Raw genomic sequence first — 15,453 nt, forward strand, 5'->3', positions numbered from 1 at the left:
CGGGTGGTCCGGTGTGGTGGTTGTTTCACATCTATAATCGTAGAAATTTCAATTATGAGAAATCACAAAGCCCATGTTCTACACAACTTAAGGTCCTATGACAAATGTGATTAGTTACTCCTTTGACAATTCTATGACACAATTCACGTAGGAACTTGGATTTCAGCATGCTGACATGTTACTTTGTTAGCTGAACGGCAATACCGATAGCCTTTTTACTCCAGAAAAAAGAAAAAAAAAACTCATAATCCGGTTTCCTAATTACAAAACAGTTACATGAATATCTAAAATTGATCGTTATAAATAAGAAAAATTCTATGGTCCAGAAAATTGAGCGAATATACGAGAAGATTGTAGGGCGTTCTAGTCGTGAAGACATTTTAATAATAAATACGTTTCAATGTTCCTACTGTTATAATCCGCCACGTGCTTCCTGCAAACGGTGACACGTCCGCAGTGGGGTCATTCCAACGGCTACTATACCCACCCTCTCGTTCCTTCAATTCTCCGAAGCGGCATTCTTTCCACTTTCCCGCCACGCCATCCCCCTCCCATGCAGAACCGCCTTCCCTCCCCCCCTACTCTTCCCCTCTATAAATAATAACTAACCCGAGAGAGAGAGAGATTCCTTCGAAGACAAAATTAAACTTAAGTTAAGCCATGACTCCAACAAATAAAGACTCCTTCCATGAATTCCTCCGCATCTGGCTCTACCAACTAGAGAATATCCTCACCCAACTCCAAGATTCTCCCCGTGGCCCATCTGGCGAGATCTCTCGCGACATGGACCACCATGATGTCTTCTTCTTGGCCAAGTCCGACCTCGCCCGCCGCGACCCGGCCCTCGCCCTCTCCCTCCCCTGGCTGAGTCCTCTCTCCCGGGCCGCCCTCTGGATGGGCGGCTGGCGTCCGGCGGCTGTCTACCGGATTGTGCTGTTGGCTTCCACGGGGTTGTCGGCCGTGCAGGCTGCAGCGATGGAGGCGATGCGGGAGGCGACGAGGGCCGAGGAGGCCGCGGTGGAGCGGGAGATCGCGAGGGTGCAGAATGGGATGGTGGGGTTGGTTATGAAAGGGAGGGAGAAGGCGGCGGAGAGGAGGATTTTCGCCGGTATGGAGCGTGTGGCGGTGGCGGCGGATGAGGTGAGGAGGGAGGCGATTGGGAGGGTGATGCAGATACTTAGCCCAGGGCAAGGGGTGGAGTTTTTGGTGCAGTTGGGGATGATGGAGTTGGGGTTGTATGGTTTGGGACATGAGTGTGTGGTTTAAGCTATATAGCAAGTAGAAATCGATCGAGCGACATGTTAACTAGGATTACAAGATTGTTTTTTTTTAATTAAGTGTAGTGTTTGCTTTAATTTTCTTTCGTGGTTACTCTATACTAATTGAAGATCTAGTGTTGAACTCTTGTCACGTTCAACTTATAATAGATCACATGATATATGTATCAATGATGTACGTACTTGTATGTTGACATACATGGTACATAGCAAGCTTACATGGACGCATGGCATAGGTGATCTACGTACTACGTATCCTTTTTTGCAAACTCGGGCTGCTATCAACGCCATCGACCAACATTTTGCTTTTATTCTCTATTCCTTACTTCAACACAACACTCACCAACGTATCCCTCGTTTGAAAAAAAGAAATATATAATAAAATATGTTCGATTGCATGCATACATTATATATTAAAAAAAATATACCGAGTCCTTTTGCTTTGCTTTTATTATTTATTTACACTTTAGCATATACATAATAGTAAATTCTACGCCTACATTTTAATCTAAAAAATACTTAAATTAATTTTAAACATAAAAAAATATTTCATTAATTTCAAGAAATAAAACAAATAATAGAAAAAAAACTTAAAGTAATTATCATGAAAATTTAAGTAAACACAATGATTGAATGATAAATATTCATATGATATTTTAAATGTTTTGATAACTTTTCAGAAAAAAAGCTATATGATGGACCAGATTGAAGGTATTCTAGATTAAAATTTCCCCCATCATTTCAAATTTTAAGCAGCAATAATTTTTCATGTCCAGCTTGATTGATTCAGTATTCAGTATTCTAGAACTAAACAAGACCACATACAATTTACCCTCAGATATGTACAGAGACATAGATTCATCTAACTGAGCCTAAAAGCGGATACAGCCGATCCTCTGTAGCACCAACTGTAGGAATTTTCTGCAGTCAGGTATATTTCCATTATAAACGAAGTCCAAATCCAAGCTCAAGACCAAGACCAAGCCCAAGTCCAAGCCCAACCTACTAGGATTTGGGCCGAGTCAAGAGACCGATCTGAGTCAGCTCAGTTGGGCCGTCCAAGTTAATGGATCGGTCCCCTTTAATATCCTCGACTCGTTTGCCTTTGGGCTTGTTGCAGCGCTAGAAATTAGAAGCCAACGGAAGAGGGAGGAACTTAAACCCTAGTCTCCTTCCCCGACGAACGAGGAGCTCCAGCATCTGAGGTAGTTTTCTCTCCAGAATTGTTTGTTTTTCTCGATAATCATGATCTCCTACTTGTGTTTACGTGATTGGGTTTTCGGAGTTGCTCCTTTTTCTTTTGAAGAAATTTTATGGGTGTATTAGTAGTCAAAAACCCTAAGAAAACGCAATATACGAATCAGTGTGGTGCATGCAAATCCGCTTTATCTAGAAATCGTCATCGGAGATACAGATATGTAGATGTCTAAGTTTTGGGTTCTGATCATAGGTTTAATGTCTCTTCTGTCCTGTTGGAAGATCTCATTTTTGTTTTCGTTGTATTCTTTTGTGTCATTGCAAAGTTATGAAAGAAATTGACGACGCAAATAGGTAAATTTCTATTCATAGGTAAGTTACTCTGCGGCAAGTTATACAATTTCAGCAGTTCCTCTAGAAATATTCAGGTAGTTTAGTCGTTAATTTTCAGCTTTAAAGCATTCAGTAAAATTTGGATGCACTTGAGTGACATTGCTTTCCTATTGGCATTGAATTACTTTGTTCTTTCATTGGGATCTAATCTTGGTCAGAGGTGCGAGGCTCTTGGGTCTGTTAAAGCAATGGTGGATGTGTGGTGGTCTTTACTTGGAGCTGCCATTCCTGCCATTTTAGCTGGGCAAGCCATTAGACTGAAGAGGAGACATGCTGAGGAGCAGAGGCTTAAGAGTGCCCGAGGGCGTGAGAAGAACTCTGATGAGATCTTTGTGTGTGAGAGGGTTTGTACTTCAAAGAGAATGCTGAAGAAGGTTGGCGCATTCTCTAAGGATCCTATTCCTGATACATGTGTTACTGTCTGCGGTGTTTCTGAGCTTGATGCTTGCGCTGATGCTTGTGCACGGACGGTGTGTGTTAACCAGCACCAAGTACCCAATTGGAATGATATCTGCCTAAAACGATGTCAAAGCGAATGCCTTAAGCTGTCTTCATCTTCAACTTACTAGAGCATTCTGTATCTCTCCTTGGAGATACATTACTTGTTTCTTTCGAGAACTGGTCTACGAAAAGGACTGTTTCGTTTGCGAGTCATTCAATGCTATTCTCAGCTACTTGTATTTAGATGTGCTTGACTTATTATTTCATTATATTAATTTTGATTTGTTTTTGCTAATTCATGTCTTAGTGGACAATTTAACCATGATTTCTAGTACTCCTTTCCATTTTGGTTATAGTCTGCCTCATGGAGTTTCTATGAAATTGCAAACCATGACCTTAAGAAGACTTTATGTAGTATGAGTTTCTTAGTAAGTTCTTTCAGCATTTTATTTTGGGTTTGCAGCTGTAATTATGCTTGCGTTTTCCTTTTCCACTGTAGATGATACATTTCTTCAATTGACTTCTTTTAATTGTGCTTTAGTTTTTTCTTCTTTTTTTCAGTAATGCACATTATGCTTATATAGCTCTGATACTTCTGGGATACTTCTGAACTTTTGAAGGTGCGCTTCTACTTTGCATTTTTTGTTAGCTTTAGATGATCATTTGTGAAAAGTATTGACTTTATGTGTTCTTTTTATTCTCTTGAGAGGTTTGGTCTGTGAATTTGGAGGAGTCCTAGATTAGGGTTTTCAATCCATACTACACATTTTCTTTCAGGAGAATGTACTAACTTAGGCCAAAGAACTCTGTCATGCATTACCTGAAATGTTAAAAGAGATTTCTGAGGATATGAAGCTGAAGTAGATGATATGCATGACTGAATGATGAGTTTCAAGCTTACTATTGAAAATCTCTCAGGTTAATTGGAGTATTGACTATACCTGGTGATGAGGTGAAAAGGATAGGTTAGGTGGTTGAATAGCAAAACTAGATTATCAAATTATTTAATGTACTTGCCAGTTACTTAACAAAGTGGTCGCTTGTTTGTATTATTACTTTTGAAGTTCCATTCAAGATCTTTTTTTGATCCTTCTCCATTAAGACTCTGAAACATTGCTATATATTTTTATTACTCCGTACAAATTCCATTATATCGCAAGTCACTATCCTTTCTTCTGCCATACTCCACTTCAGTTTTTTTAATATAGAATTAATCGCCTAATGATGAAATCACAAATTATTGGAAGGATCACCTAAATTTTTGATCAAACTAGCTCTACTTTAAATTTTATTAAATATCAAAAGATATCTATTTTACTATAGCTCTAATTTAGATACTTACTGTTAAATATTTTACTTATCTAAAAATAAAATGTTGGTAAAATAAGTATTTTTGTTTAGGTAAAACACTAATAATATTAACGTTTTTCTAAGTAAAAACATTCTTAGACTAAAAGAAGTGCTTCGTTAAGAGATAATAAGGGATAAGAAGTATTATCTAAAGCGTTTCAATAAAATACTTAACAGTTAAATATTTTACTTAGAATTATAATAAAATTAATTATTTTTTATATTTCATTTTCTTTATTGCCGATCTTATATAGCCAAATTAGAGGACCCTATTGACCGAATATTTCCACATGCGTTAATCCTCAAACTAAATGAAAAGCCCCTTGAGAATAGAGTGCGTGTATCTCATTCCGCGGTTCGGATTCACTGCAATCGAGAGTTTTGTTTCGTGGACTCGAATAATAATTCGAACTCTATATATATACTCATTAGTTGCAGATGGGTTAAACCATTCAACATCGCGATAAATCGATTAAATTTGCCAATTTTTAGTTCTCCTAACAAGAACTAGCTTGCTTTCTTCAAGTAACCAAGAACTTTCCATAATTAGTATATTACCATTTCCCCACCTTTCTTGAAAAGTATCGCCTTTCCTCTCCGTTGGCTGCTTCCTTCGGCGCTCTCTCTCCCTAGCTGTTCTACGCTACTTGTCGTCTCTACGTTTCCCTATGAAGACAAGTGTCACGTCGAGCTCAGCGACATAAAGAGAGAGAGAGAGAGAGAGAGAGAGAGAGAGAGAGAGAGAGAGAGAGAGAGAGGTAAAGATACGATTTTGAACGGCAAAGACGCTTGGAGAAGGGAGGCCCAAGTGAGACAGGAGCTTGGAGGAGAGACGGGGGAAGGAAACTTGAACAGGGGAATGGGTGGAGAAGCATAGAGGAGGAGAGAGATTATGTGGGAGAGACAAAGAGTAGCTCTTCTTCCAATGCTTCGTCCCTTGAACAATAGGAGAAGGATGGTGGAGGAGTTCCTTTTATTCAGTAAGGTGGCCTCTCTTCTTCTTTTCTCCTTTGCTCTTGTTATTGGACCATATGTAAATGTTTCAGCAAGTTGGCATCTTGGTTTCGCATGCTCGAGCAATTGGTGCCTCTTTTTTTTTCAGATTTCTTGGCTATATTGTGCAATTTAATGTGGTTTTGTTTGATTCAAAGGTAATTTTTCCATGGTTTTGGGTCAATTTGTATATATATATATATATTCTGCTTCATAAGTTTATTTCCTGGGCCAGATCAATGCCTTTGTGTGATGTATCACTTGTATTTATTAATTCTAAAACCCTTTTAGCCTAAATGTTCTGGGTTAGCTTGCAGAAAGAAGGTTCTTCTGATCTTATCTAAAGTAATTCAAGTGAGATATCGAGAGGGGACAACATGTGTTGTCTTTTTCTTAAATCCACATTAGCAAATTTTCATGAAGTGAAATATTTCTGCATGTGCTTCAGAGACCCTCTGCTCTAGAATGATACTTTCTTTTGATCATCTTTGCTCCATATAATTTCTTAAACTTCTATTTTCTTGTGATAGCTTTCTTGTCTTCATGAAATATATTTTATCTTATATATATATATATATAATGTGTATGCAGACAGAATAATTATTCATGCGCCAGAACAAAAATTCTGCAGTTTATGGGTGTCAGGGGTAAAGGAGTAAAAAATTTACTCAACTAATTTCATCTTCCATCCTCTTATTTTTACCCCTTGCAGAAATTTGTGTGTATGTGTGAAAGTTTTGGCTGCCTGGAAAGTTAAAGATACATTCAAAGTTTTGATTCATTCATGTTGATTTGGATGAATTCTTATGTTCATCTTTTTACAGGAGAAACTGATCGCAAAGCATCGGAAGAAATCAGTGCTTGCATTGAGGAAGATTGTTTTCTTTATCATTCTTATATTTGGGATTTATATCTGCTCAGTGTCTCTGACTCAAATGGAAAACAAGAGCAAGCCCAGGATAATAAAGATCAAAGTAAAAAAACCTTGTCGTAAACCTAGTATTCCTGAATCAGAGATTCCTTACATTCACTTTCCAAAACCAAAAACTTTTGACAGGTATATAAGACTGCTCCATGATGGTTTTGATTTATTAGTAGGAATATGGAATTGTGCATAACAACTCTTTTAGCCTGTTAGGGGAAAATGTGCATGCACGCCAGTTCGTTTTTTCGCTATTCTGTCAACTCAGCGGTCTGGAAGTGGATGGTTTGAAACTCTGCTGAACAGTCACAGTAACATTAGCTCAAACGGCGAGGTCTTCTTTGAGGATGAGACGAGAAACAACTTATCATCTATAAGAAAGACACTAGATAGAGTGTACAATCTGGATTGGTACCGTAGTGCTTCAAAGAAGAGATGTACGACTGTTGTTGGATTTAAATGGATGCTTAATCAGGTATGGCCAAGAAAGCATTACTTTTTATATTGAGTTATTACCATAATGTTATTCTTGTTTTCTTCTTTGGTGAATTAGTCTGCTGGTTGTCGCCCATTTGAAATTAACTTCTGAGTTAAAGTTGTTGGCCTGAATATCAGTTTTTCCTATTTGTCTGATGTGAAACTGCAAATTTAGATATGATGTGCCATATAAATTCCCACTTTAATTGCAATTCTTTCCTCTTTGCCACCATAAAAAGTGATCAAGTGATGCGGCCAAAATAGTGGCTAAAATATTTAGGCCTTGTTTGGTTTGAGGTTAAATCCCGAACTCGATGAGTTAGTCTTATTTCTTAGTCATGATATTTTGGAGAGTAAACCTGATTATATATGAAAAAAATAAAAATATGTTTGGTTACTGGACCAGTTTAAAGGGGTCCCTAAACTCAAAGCAAACAAGGCCTTAAGGAGCTTATTTGAGTTTTGTAGATCATGATTTTTTCTATAGAATTGCATGTAACTTTTGTGTTTCAGTTAAATTTTTAAGTTACATATGAAATCGAGACTAAATGTGAACTAGCTGTATGGTTCAGAAACATGAATATTGCTTTTACTTTCAACAGTGTTCACTGAAATGCCCATACTGAAAGTCAATCTGCAGCTATTCTAATTTAGACATTGAGAGCTAATCAGAATAAATAGCCGTTATCTTTATCTTGTGAGTGACCGGAGGAAGATAGAATATCTGAACATTTTGGTAGAAATATTGTTTCTGTGCTATGACATCATAGATATTTGTTGTCTTCATCACCTATTCCATCTATGTTCATGCAATTTAAGATTTCTATTTTTAATTCCTATTATTACATTTCATGTGTATGATATATATTTGTTCATAAAAATGATCATCTGCGGTGTCCACTGTTGTAATTGTGTTTCTAGGGCCTTGTAACGAATCATGCATTCATAGTAAACTATTTCAAAAGAAGAGGGGTCTCTGCAATATTTCTGTTCAGAAGAAACCTACTTCGCCAGTTAGTTTCGTTGCTTGCAAACACTCATGATAAAGATCATAAGCTATTAAACGGGACGCATAAAGCTCATGTCCGATCGAAAGATGAGGTAAATGTTATTCCTTGTTTCAAATTGGCACTACTAGTGTCAAACCAAGTCCTGAACTTTAGATTGCTAATGTTCGGCAGGCTGAAGTGCTTGCGAGATACAAGCCAAAACTGAATGCTACAGTATTGCTTTCCACACTGAAGCATGTAGATCAGTACACTGCTAAGGCTATCGAAAAGTTTAAGAGCATCCGGCACATTGTTCTCTACTACGAGGATCTCATCACTAATCACACTGTGAGAGATTTATACCACTTCGACATTTAACTTAGTGATTATCCTTTGTGCTTCTTTCTATACGCTTTTTCCTTTCACATTTGTTTTCCTGCAGAAGCTATTGGATGTGCAGGATTTCCTCCGAGTGCCGCAGACTGAGCTCATCAGCCGCCATGTGAAGATACACACGAAGCCGCTGTCAGAGCAAATCGAGAACTGGGATGAGGTCTTCAGAGCTCTTAAAGGAAGCAAATATGAGAACTTCTTGAATGCTGACTATGAGATGTAGAATGGAGCTAGCATTTCAGGTCAGTTGGTGTAAGAAGAAATCTCCTCCCAACCTTATAGTCCTTCAATCAATAATAGTCTAAATTCTAGTGGTCCATCTCTTGTTTCATTGTAATTTATGACAGATATTGTTATCTATTTGTTGAGTGAATCAATTTTTGTTATTCTATTTGGTTTACACTTCACATTATTCATCTAAATTAGATCGAAACACCAAATATATACACTAACGATCGACACACATTAGTTCATAAACAAACAGAGGAATCGAAAGATTCTCGAAATATTCCTTTGCTTTAAAGTAACTGTAGAAGGAAATAAAATAACAGAGCACATAGCAAAGCAACTCGTTTGATAGCCAAAAACAGAGTTAGCTGCCTCGTACTTGCAGCATATAAACTATCGCACATTGACAACTACTACTCCACTAACTTTGTCGAGAGACCCAAAAAAATGCAACCCCAAGGACTCGGGAAGAGCCATTCAACGCCTTCTCCTCTGTCCTTCTACATCACTGCTCTTTCACTAAGAGGTTGAAAGAAAGAAAGATAATTTTTTTCCAAAAAAAAAAACAACTATTGATGCATGCAAACATCTTCAAACACATATGAAACCAAACAGAGACTTATAAGACAGAGCCGCCATGTTTGTCGAAACTATGGGCTTCATGTGATCCCCGTAAAAAGTTCATGTGCGCTAGCATATGGGTAGATTCCTAATAGGAGGAGTACCTCTGTCGTGGGAGATTCGATCTCTCCGGCCGACATTGATCCTACTTTTGGACTCCCTCATGCGAGGGGATTCCCTCTGTCACTCTCTGATACCCTGCGACTTGCCCTTATAAATACTCTTCACTTTTGAGTTCAAGCCGTAGGAAAATATATATCTCTCACATGGATCTTAACTACTTTACTACTTCTTCAACTCTTTACAGTGCTTATCATCGTCTCTTTTCAACCACCACCAGTTTCCTAGTTGCAATTTGCAAATCAACTCCTCTTTTTATAACATAAATACCACGGTATATATATATATATATATATATATATATATATTCTCGGTAAGTATCCCAACCACAAGAATTTCCTACAGTTGGAGCTCTACTGAGCTTGATGACTCACATTTTATTAGGATTAGTATACGGGCACACTCCTAATGAGAGTACTAATTAACTAGTGAAAGTTACGTCCCTAGTCTAAGAAGCAATTAAAAAGGAGAGGAATATTCTTTGTGCTATTGGCTTTCAAATGATCATCAAATATATGTATATATATATATATATATATATATAATCCTGATGACAAAAAGTTAACATAAAGAAATGATATGGGCCTTCTTGAACAGAGTGATTATGGCTGGAAAGCAATAGACTTTAACAGCAACCATCCAAATGAAACAGTTTATATATCTAATAAGCTTAGTGGCAAGGACAAGGGAATCCTCTCCATAGACCATTTTGAATAGGAAGTCCTACAGCTTCATATATAATCTAGCCCTAGTTGTTCTCTAGCTCTTCTTTAAGAACAACTCCTAATATATACTGATGACCCACAAATAAACTCCTAATATATCTCGCGGAACTCTCGACAAAATTACCGGACATATCGGTGAGGTATAAACCCAGAAATCACAGCTAGTTAGATTACGATTTAATAGTCAATGTATGATATTGTCGTTAATGGTTAAATAGAAGGGGGGATAGTGGAATCATTCAACTACCAGATAACGGTTAAATAGTCTTTTTTTAGGTGATCAGAATCATGGTCAAGCATGCAAAGAGTAAGTGGTCCTATGAAGAGAACTAAGGGATGTAGGTTGCATGCATGGCCCATGCAAGTTAAGAAGTTGGATGCATAGAGCTTTGCTTACAGTGAGGCATTTATTATTGTAAATTATATACAACAAGCAGTCCATACATCATATTCTAGCTTATAATAATGAGAGCCTGGCCCTTGAGACCACTATATAAGTAGCCATAGAGGGAGAGGGAGGGAGGTGTCCAAAGAGTTTAGAGACTTATTAATCCCTTTCCAGTCTCTCTCTCTCTCTCTCTCTCTCTCTCTCTCTCTCTCTCTCTCGTAGATATCCTAGCAGCTCTGAGATCGATGGCTTCTAAGTACTTCATGTCCTGCAAAACTTCTGCTCTTCTTATTCTTCTTATTCTTGCCTCTCAACTTATTATGTCTGAAGGAAGGCTATTGATGGAAGCTGAGAAGAGAAGGTTATGCAGGAGATGCTTAATGCGAGATGATCATGATGACGATAATAATAATAATAGTAATACTAAGAGTACTGCAAACGGAATGATGGAAGGTGCGTTGACGCCCTCCGGAGGAGGAGGAGTGCAAGGAGACAATGCCGCCATGGTCGGCGCTGAGGATGTTCGACCTTCGACACCGGGACACAGTCCCGGCGTCGGCCACTTCATTCACAACAAGGGTGTAGGAAAGAATTAATATGATCATGAAGATAATTTCTAGTTAGGAATTAATTTTTTTATGCAGAGTGTTTTTTTCTTCCATATATTTCATTATTATATTGTATTTTCCCACTGTAAGATCCCTTTGAATTAATGTAATATTTTCCCTTTCAACATGCATGCATGCATGCTCACAAGTTGTTTGCCTTGATATCTATATATATTATGATCATATTTAAGCATATCAATGCATGGCCGGAGGAGTAATTCGCTACCTATAATTACCAAACGATATAATTTCATGCACATCTATATATATATATATATAAGTTAATATTGTTCTATATATATTATGGAATTCGTATGAAGGTAATAGGAAAGTTCCTGGACATGAGGAACCAACTCTAATTGTACATTTGGAATCTTGGGAATCCTCTCTGAAATGGACACCTCGTGTCACTTTCGAGCCTATCATTTGCCAAATTACCTTTGTCTCCCATTAATTAGTTAATTAATTAGTTAATTAACCACTCCCTTGCAAGACAAATTAACCCAGGTGGGGGGGTTCCCTCTTTAAGGCACACGTAGCATGGGGAAAGTATCTTAACTACTCCCTTGAATCCATTTCCACTTCCATTTCCGAGAACGAAATATTAATTCGTCTTTGATTAACTATCTGTAATCTAAACACTTGTTTTATAGTTAGTTTTCACATCACACACGATTGTTATTTGGAGTAAGTAAATTCTATGGACGAAATTATAACAAAACTTCCTCACGGGCGTGCTTCTTCTTCTTCTTCTTCTTCTTCTTCTTCTTCTTCTTCTTCTTCTTCTTCATGTCGAGAAGCTTAGGGATAGTAGAAGTCGATAATGGTTCTCAAATATAGTGACGAGATTTAATTAGCATATCATATAAGATCTTTCTTGGGCCACCCTTTTGCCTCTAAAGAGTAAAATAACCACGGCAGCACTAACAATGCCCTGCCAAATATGGATGGGTTAGCAATTAACTTAGCTATTAATTAGCTAATAGGTTAGACAACTATATCAACTTTTTTTTTAAAAAAGTGAATCATAATATGTTCAAATCATACAAAAATAATGCTTTAGCGGATACTCATACACTGTAAGCTGCTTTTTTACGTACCATCTAAACACTATCTCATTACAGAGAGGAGAGAAGAGGATAATAATATTAGGTTTGAATAGTAGTGTCACCTCCATTAAGATCCTAACCACACAAAAAGAGTATTTATACTCTTTCTAACTCCCAAGTGCTCCTACTTTTCCTTTGTGTTCTTTTCCCCTAGAAGTAGTAGTAGTAGGAAACTTTGTTTACAAGTTAATCTATGAACAACTACTCCATTGGAGTTCTAGCTAAGATGGCATGCATGACATCAAATGGTGCACAACCTAAGAAAGATAGGAATCTAAGATGCCTTTTGCCAGGCCAAGTGGCAAGATTTCCACAAGCCATTGCCATTCTTAAATACTTTAATATTATATATCTTGTACGGAATCATAAAGAGTCCAAGCTCGGGATCTTAATGTGTTATATATATATATATAAATGATCGTGTGTATTAATTAATTAAAGTTTTGGTATCACATTAGAGGCTTTGGCGTGCACGTTGTGAGGCTTTTATTAGTGATATCAGGATCTTTAATTTGGACAACTCATTGTAATTTTAGCTTTTAGAACACAAACTAACTCGGTGGACAGGTGCATTAGAAGTAATTTTTTCTGGTTAAATATTATTAAGATTGTAAGTATTTTTTTTTTCTTTTTTGTGCATGTATATCTCTCGAAATATTTGACAGACATTAGTCCTTAAAATCTTTGTCTTTTTAGCATGAATACTCCTTGGACCTAAGTAATCGTTGGGATGAAGTCGAGTTAACTATTAAAAGATTAAAAAAATAAAACTATACTCTTTGCATATATTCCTTTGGGTCAAAGATCTCTATGTCTTTTTGTCAAATTATAAGTGTGAGAGAAGTATGTCTGTGAATATAAAATTTAGAAAGGTACAAAACAAATAAGAAACACTACTTTTTATGCTTTTATTATAATTCTTTGGCATGAATATTTATTATTCAATCCCTATATTTTATTCCTAATGTCTTAAAAATATCTTGAGTTAATTTTACCTTAACGGGAGCTAACGGAATAGAGAACATTTCGATAATTTTGAAATAAAAAGCTAAATACATAAAATAACTTTATAACTTTAAAACTAGTTTTTCTTTTTTTAATATAATTTTCTCTTAATAAAAACATATTTTCATTCATTTATATTTTAAGATTATTTTACATATATAGTTATCTCATCTATAAACAAACGGTCGTTAAAAATTTTAATGCCAAAGTGTTTCAGAAGTATTTATTTATCGGAGTCGAAGGATAAAAATATCCATATAATAGGGTGCAATAAAGAGATGATAAATTTCTCAAAAATCTAATTATAAAGAAGGGTAAATTATAAATGCACCACCATGCTAAAATCAAATTATCATCGTGAACTTTTAATTGTGTCACTTTGCACCTTATAGTTTACAACTAATGTGGAACTATTAATTTTTTCATCAAAATTAGTAGAAAAACTATAAATTATCATAATATTTCTATGATATTAATAATCTCATTATTTGAGTAAATTTTACCGTTAATTTTAAAGATGATTAAAAACCTTTCTTCATGAAAAAAAAGAGAAGGACAATTCTAACACTTAAGGTGAGAAAATTCTCTATAATGATATTTTTAATTTTTTTTTCTTTTTGCACTTTCTCTATTATTTTGGATTAAAAAGTTAATAATTTTATATTAATCTAAGCCACGTAGCTGCAAAGCGAGAAGATAGTTTAATTTTAGGCATAACTACGTACGGCTAAGTTTACCCCTGTAAAGAGTTATTACACTTTATAATAAGCCCAAAGCCCAATTATCCCAGTCTATAGTGCATTAGTTTCTCGGCCCAAATTTAAAGCCCACGAGGTTATGGGCCCAAATAACTAGAGTTTCACCAAAGAAAAACCTAAAATTAAAAAAAATTAAGATTCAAATTTAAAATTCGAATTTAATATTCTAACTTATGATCAACATCATCTTTGCCACCATACTAATTAATTGATGATTAAGAATATATATATCCTTCTCAAATTCTTATTACTTTAGATCAAGTCTCATGGTTTGACTTTGTGGAGATAAAAGTTTTAGCTACTTGTCAACGTACTAAAGAAATCAATGAACTTATATTCAAAAAAGAAAAGAAAAAGGAATGCATTCACAATCACTACTAGAATATATCTATCTATCTATCTATCTAATATTAATTCTAGCTGTCGGATATATTATTAAGAGTTCCTAATCCAAGCCCAAGAATCGAACTTGCCAACCTAAGAGAGAATAAGACAGCCCATTGACAACTTTACACAATCATAAATTAGGAGGGAATTAGAAGCACAAAGCTATGCCCTAATTAGGGTTAGTGGCTACCCACCCAAAGTTCTCATTACATTATTTGCAATGGTATATATTTTTTCTACCATATAATTAATCTATTAAAAAGAGAAAAAATAATATATATATTGAAACTTTAGGGTGTGTTATTCACACTTGGTATAAAGTCCTAATCAAATGAAGGTTAATGAAGTTGCTATTAAACTTTTATTATATCTTCCAATATCTCTGGTAGTACTCGAATAGTTTCCTTAAAGCAATGATGAGATAATGGCTTAGGTTGGTAGCCTCGTACGACTATACCTCTCTTTATAAATCACTATATATATAATTACTTTTATCCCATTGAGCTTTATTTTTGTATTATTAATAGTGCATTATTTTACTAAGTTACAACTATTAGAATTTTTTTTTGGTTCTAATAATAATAGTGTTTATGTCTTCTTATCTTAGGAATTATTTTGTACCATCATGTATTCCTAATTTTCTCTCATAATATATCTTTATTAATGACACTATTTGTATTAATAATTTAGTCAAAATAAAGTGCATAGTGTATGATTATTTTCTTCTAAATTAGGTCATGTTCACTGTTATCTAAACCTAAAACCCTCAGGGATACATCTTGATTCTCCTCTAAAGGAAAAAACCAAACACAATCAAAGCTTGGCCAAAAGACATGACCTAAATATCTAATTACTTCTACTTTGAAGACTTTTAAGAGATGCTTATGTGAGCAAGGTCATAGTCTAATAAAAAAAATCGAGAGAGACTAACATGTTAGAGAAATATTAAATATATCGTTTAATTTTATAAAATAATTGGTGAAATTAACTGATTATTAGAACTAGATGTCACGAGTTTAAGTACTATCATACACGATCTTTGCTGGTAAATATAAATTTTTTACTTATTAAA

At 35.6% G+C, this 15,453-nt stretch overlaps 3 protein-coding genes across 5 annotated transcripts; all 3 read left to right on the forward strand.

Annotated features, from left to right (window-relative positions):
* The first annotated feature begins 660 nt into the window (after positions 1–660).
* On the forward strand, positions 661–1,266 carry LOC140795937 (protein DOG1-like 4). The gene has a single exon (XM_073148767.1). It carries the CDS (start codon positions 661–663, stop codon positions 1,264–1,266), a length of 606 nt encoding a protein of 201 aa, XP_073004868.1.
* A 1,129-nt stretch (positions 1,267–2,395) lies between these two features.
* Positions 2,396–3,603, forward strand: LOC140781626 (uncharacterized protein At5g64816). Of its 2 annotated transcripts, XM_073127705.1 has the most exons (2): positions 2,396–2,482; positions 3,026–3,603. In XM_073127705.1, exon 2 carries the CDS (start codon positions 3,056–3,058, stop codon positions 3,434–3,436), a length of 381 nt encoding a protein of 126 aa, XP_072983806.1. In that variant the 5' UTR covers positions 2,396–2,482; positions 3,026–3,055; the 3' UTR covers positions 3,437–3,603. The 2 variants fall into 2 exon arrangements, with proteins under 2 accessions (XP_072983806.1, XP_072983798.1); XM_073127697.1 differs by lacking the exon at positions 2,396–2,482 and having other exon boundaries at positions 2,801–3,603.
* Positions 3,604–5,403: 1,800 nt separating this feature from the next.
* LOC140796005 (uncharacterized) lies at positions 5,404–8,823 on the forward strand. Of its 2 annotated transcripts, none has more exons than XM_073148844.1 (6): positions 5,404–5,643; positions 6,476–6,708; positions 6,790–7,048; positions 7,972–8,151; positions 8,232–8,387; positions 8,482–8,823. In XM_073148844.1, exons 1-6 carry the CDS (start codon positions 5,551–5,553, stop codon positions 8,653–8,655), a joined length of 1,095 nt encoding a protein of 364 aa, XP_073004945.1. In that variant the 5' UTR covers positions 5,404–5,550; the 3' UTR covers positions 8,656–8,823. The 2 variants fall into 2 exon arrangements, with proteins under 2 accessions (XP_073004945.1, XP_073004951.1); XM_073148850.1 differs by having other exon boundaries at positions 5,505–5,638.
* The last annotated feature ends 6,630 nt before the right edge of the window (positions 8,824–15,453 follow it).

This window comes from Typha latifolia, chromosome 1, assembly GCF_019914945.1.
Source record: "Typha latifolia isolate L0001 chromosome 1, TyphaL0001v2, whole genome shotgun sequence".
Lineage (NCBI taxonomy): Eukaryota > Viridiplantae > Streptophyta > Magnoliopsida > Poales > Typhaceae > Typha > Typha latifolia.

Excerpts from the sequence above, each read along its gene's own strand:
- LOC140795937 (XM_073148767.1), top strand. The coding sequence starts at position 661 with ATGACTCCAACAAATAAAGACTCCTTCCATGAATTCCTCCGCATCTGG.
- LOC140781626 (XM_073127697.1), top strand. The coding sequence starts at position 2,951 with ATGCACTTGAGTGACATTGCTTTCCTATTGGCATTGAATTACTTTGTT.
- LOC140796005 (XM_073148844.1), top strand. The coding sequence starts at position 5,551 with ATGTGGGAGAGACAAAGAGTAGCTCTTCTTCCAATGCTTCGTCCCTTG. Across the intron at positions 5,644-6,475 it reads AGTTCCTTTTATTCAGTAAG|GAGAAACTGATCGCAAAGCA; the intron begins GTGGCCTCTCTT and ends ATCTTTTTACAG. Across the intron at positions 7,049-7,971 it reads TTAAATGGATGCTTAATCAG|GGCCTTGTAACGAATCATGC; the intron begins GTATGGCCAAGA and ends TTGTGTTTCTAG.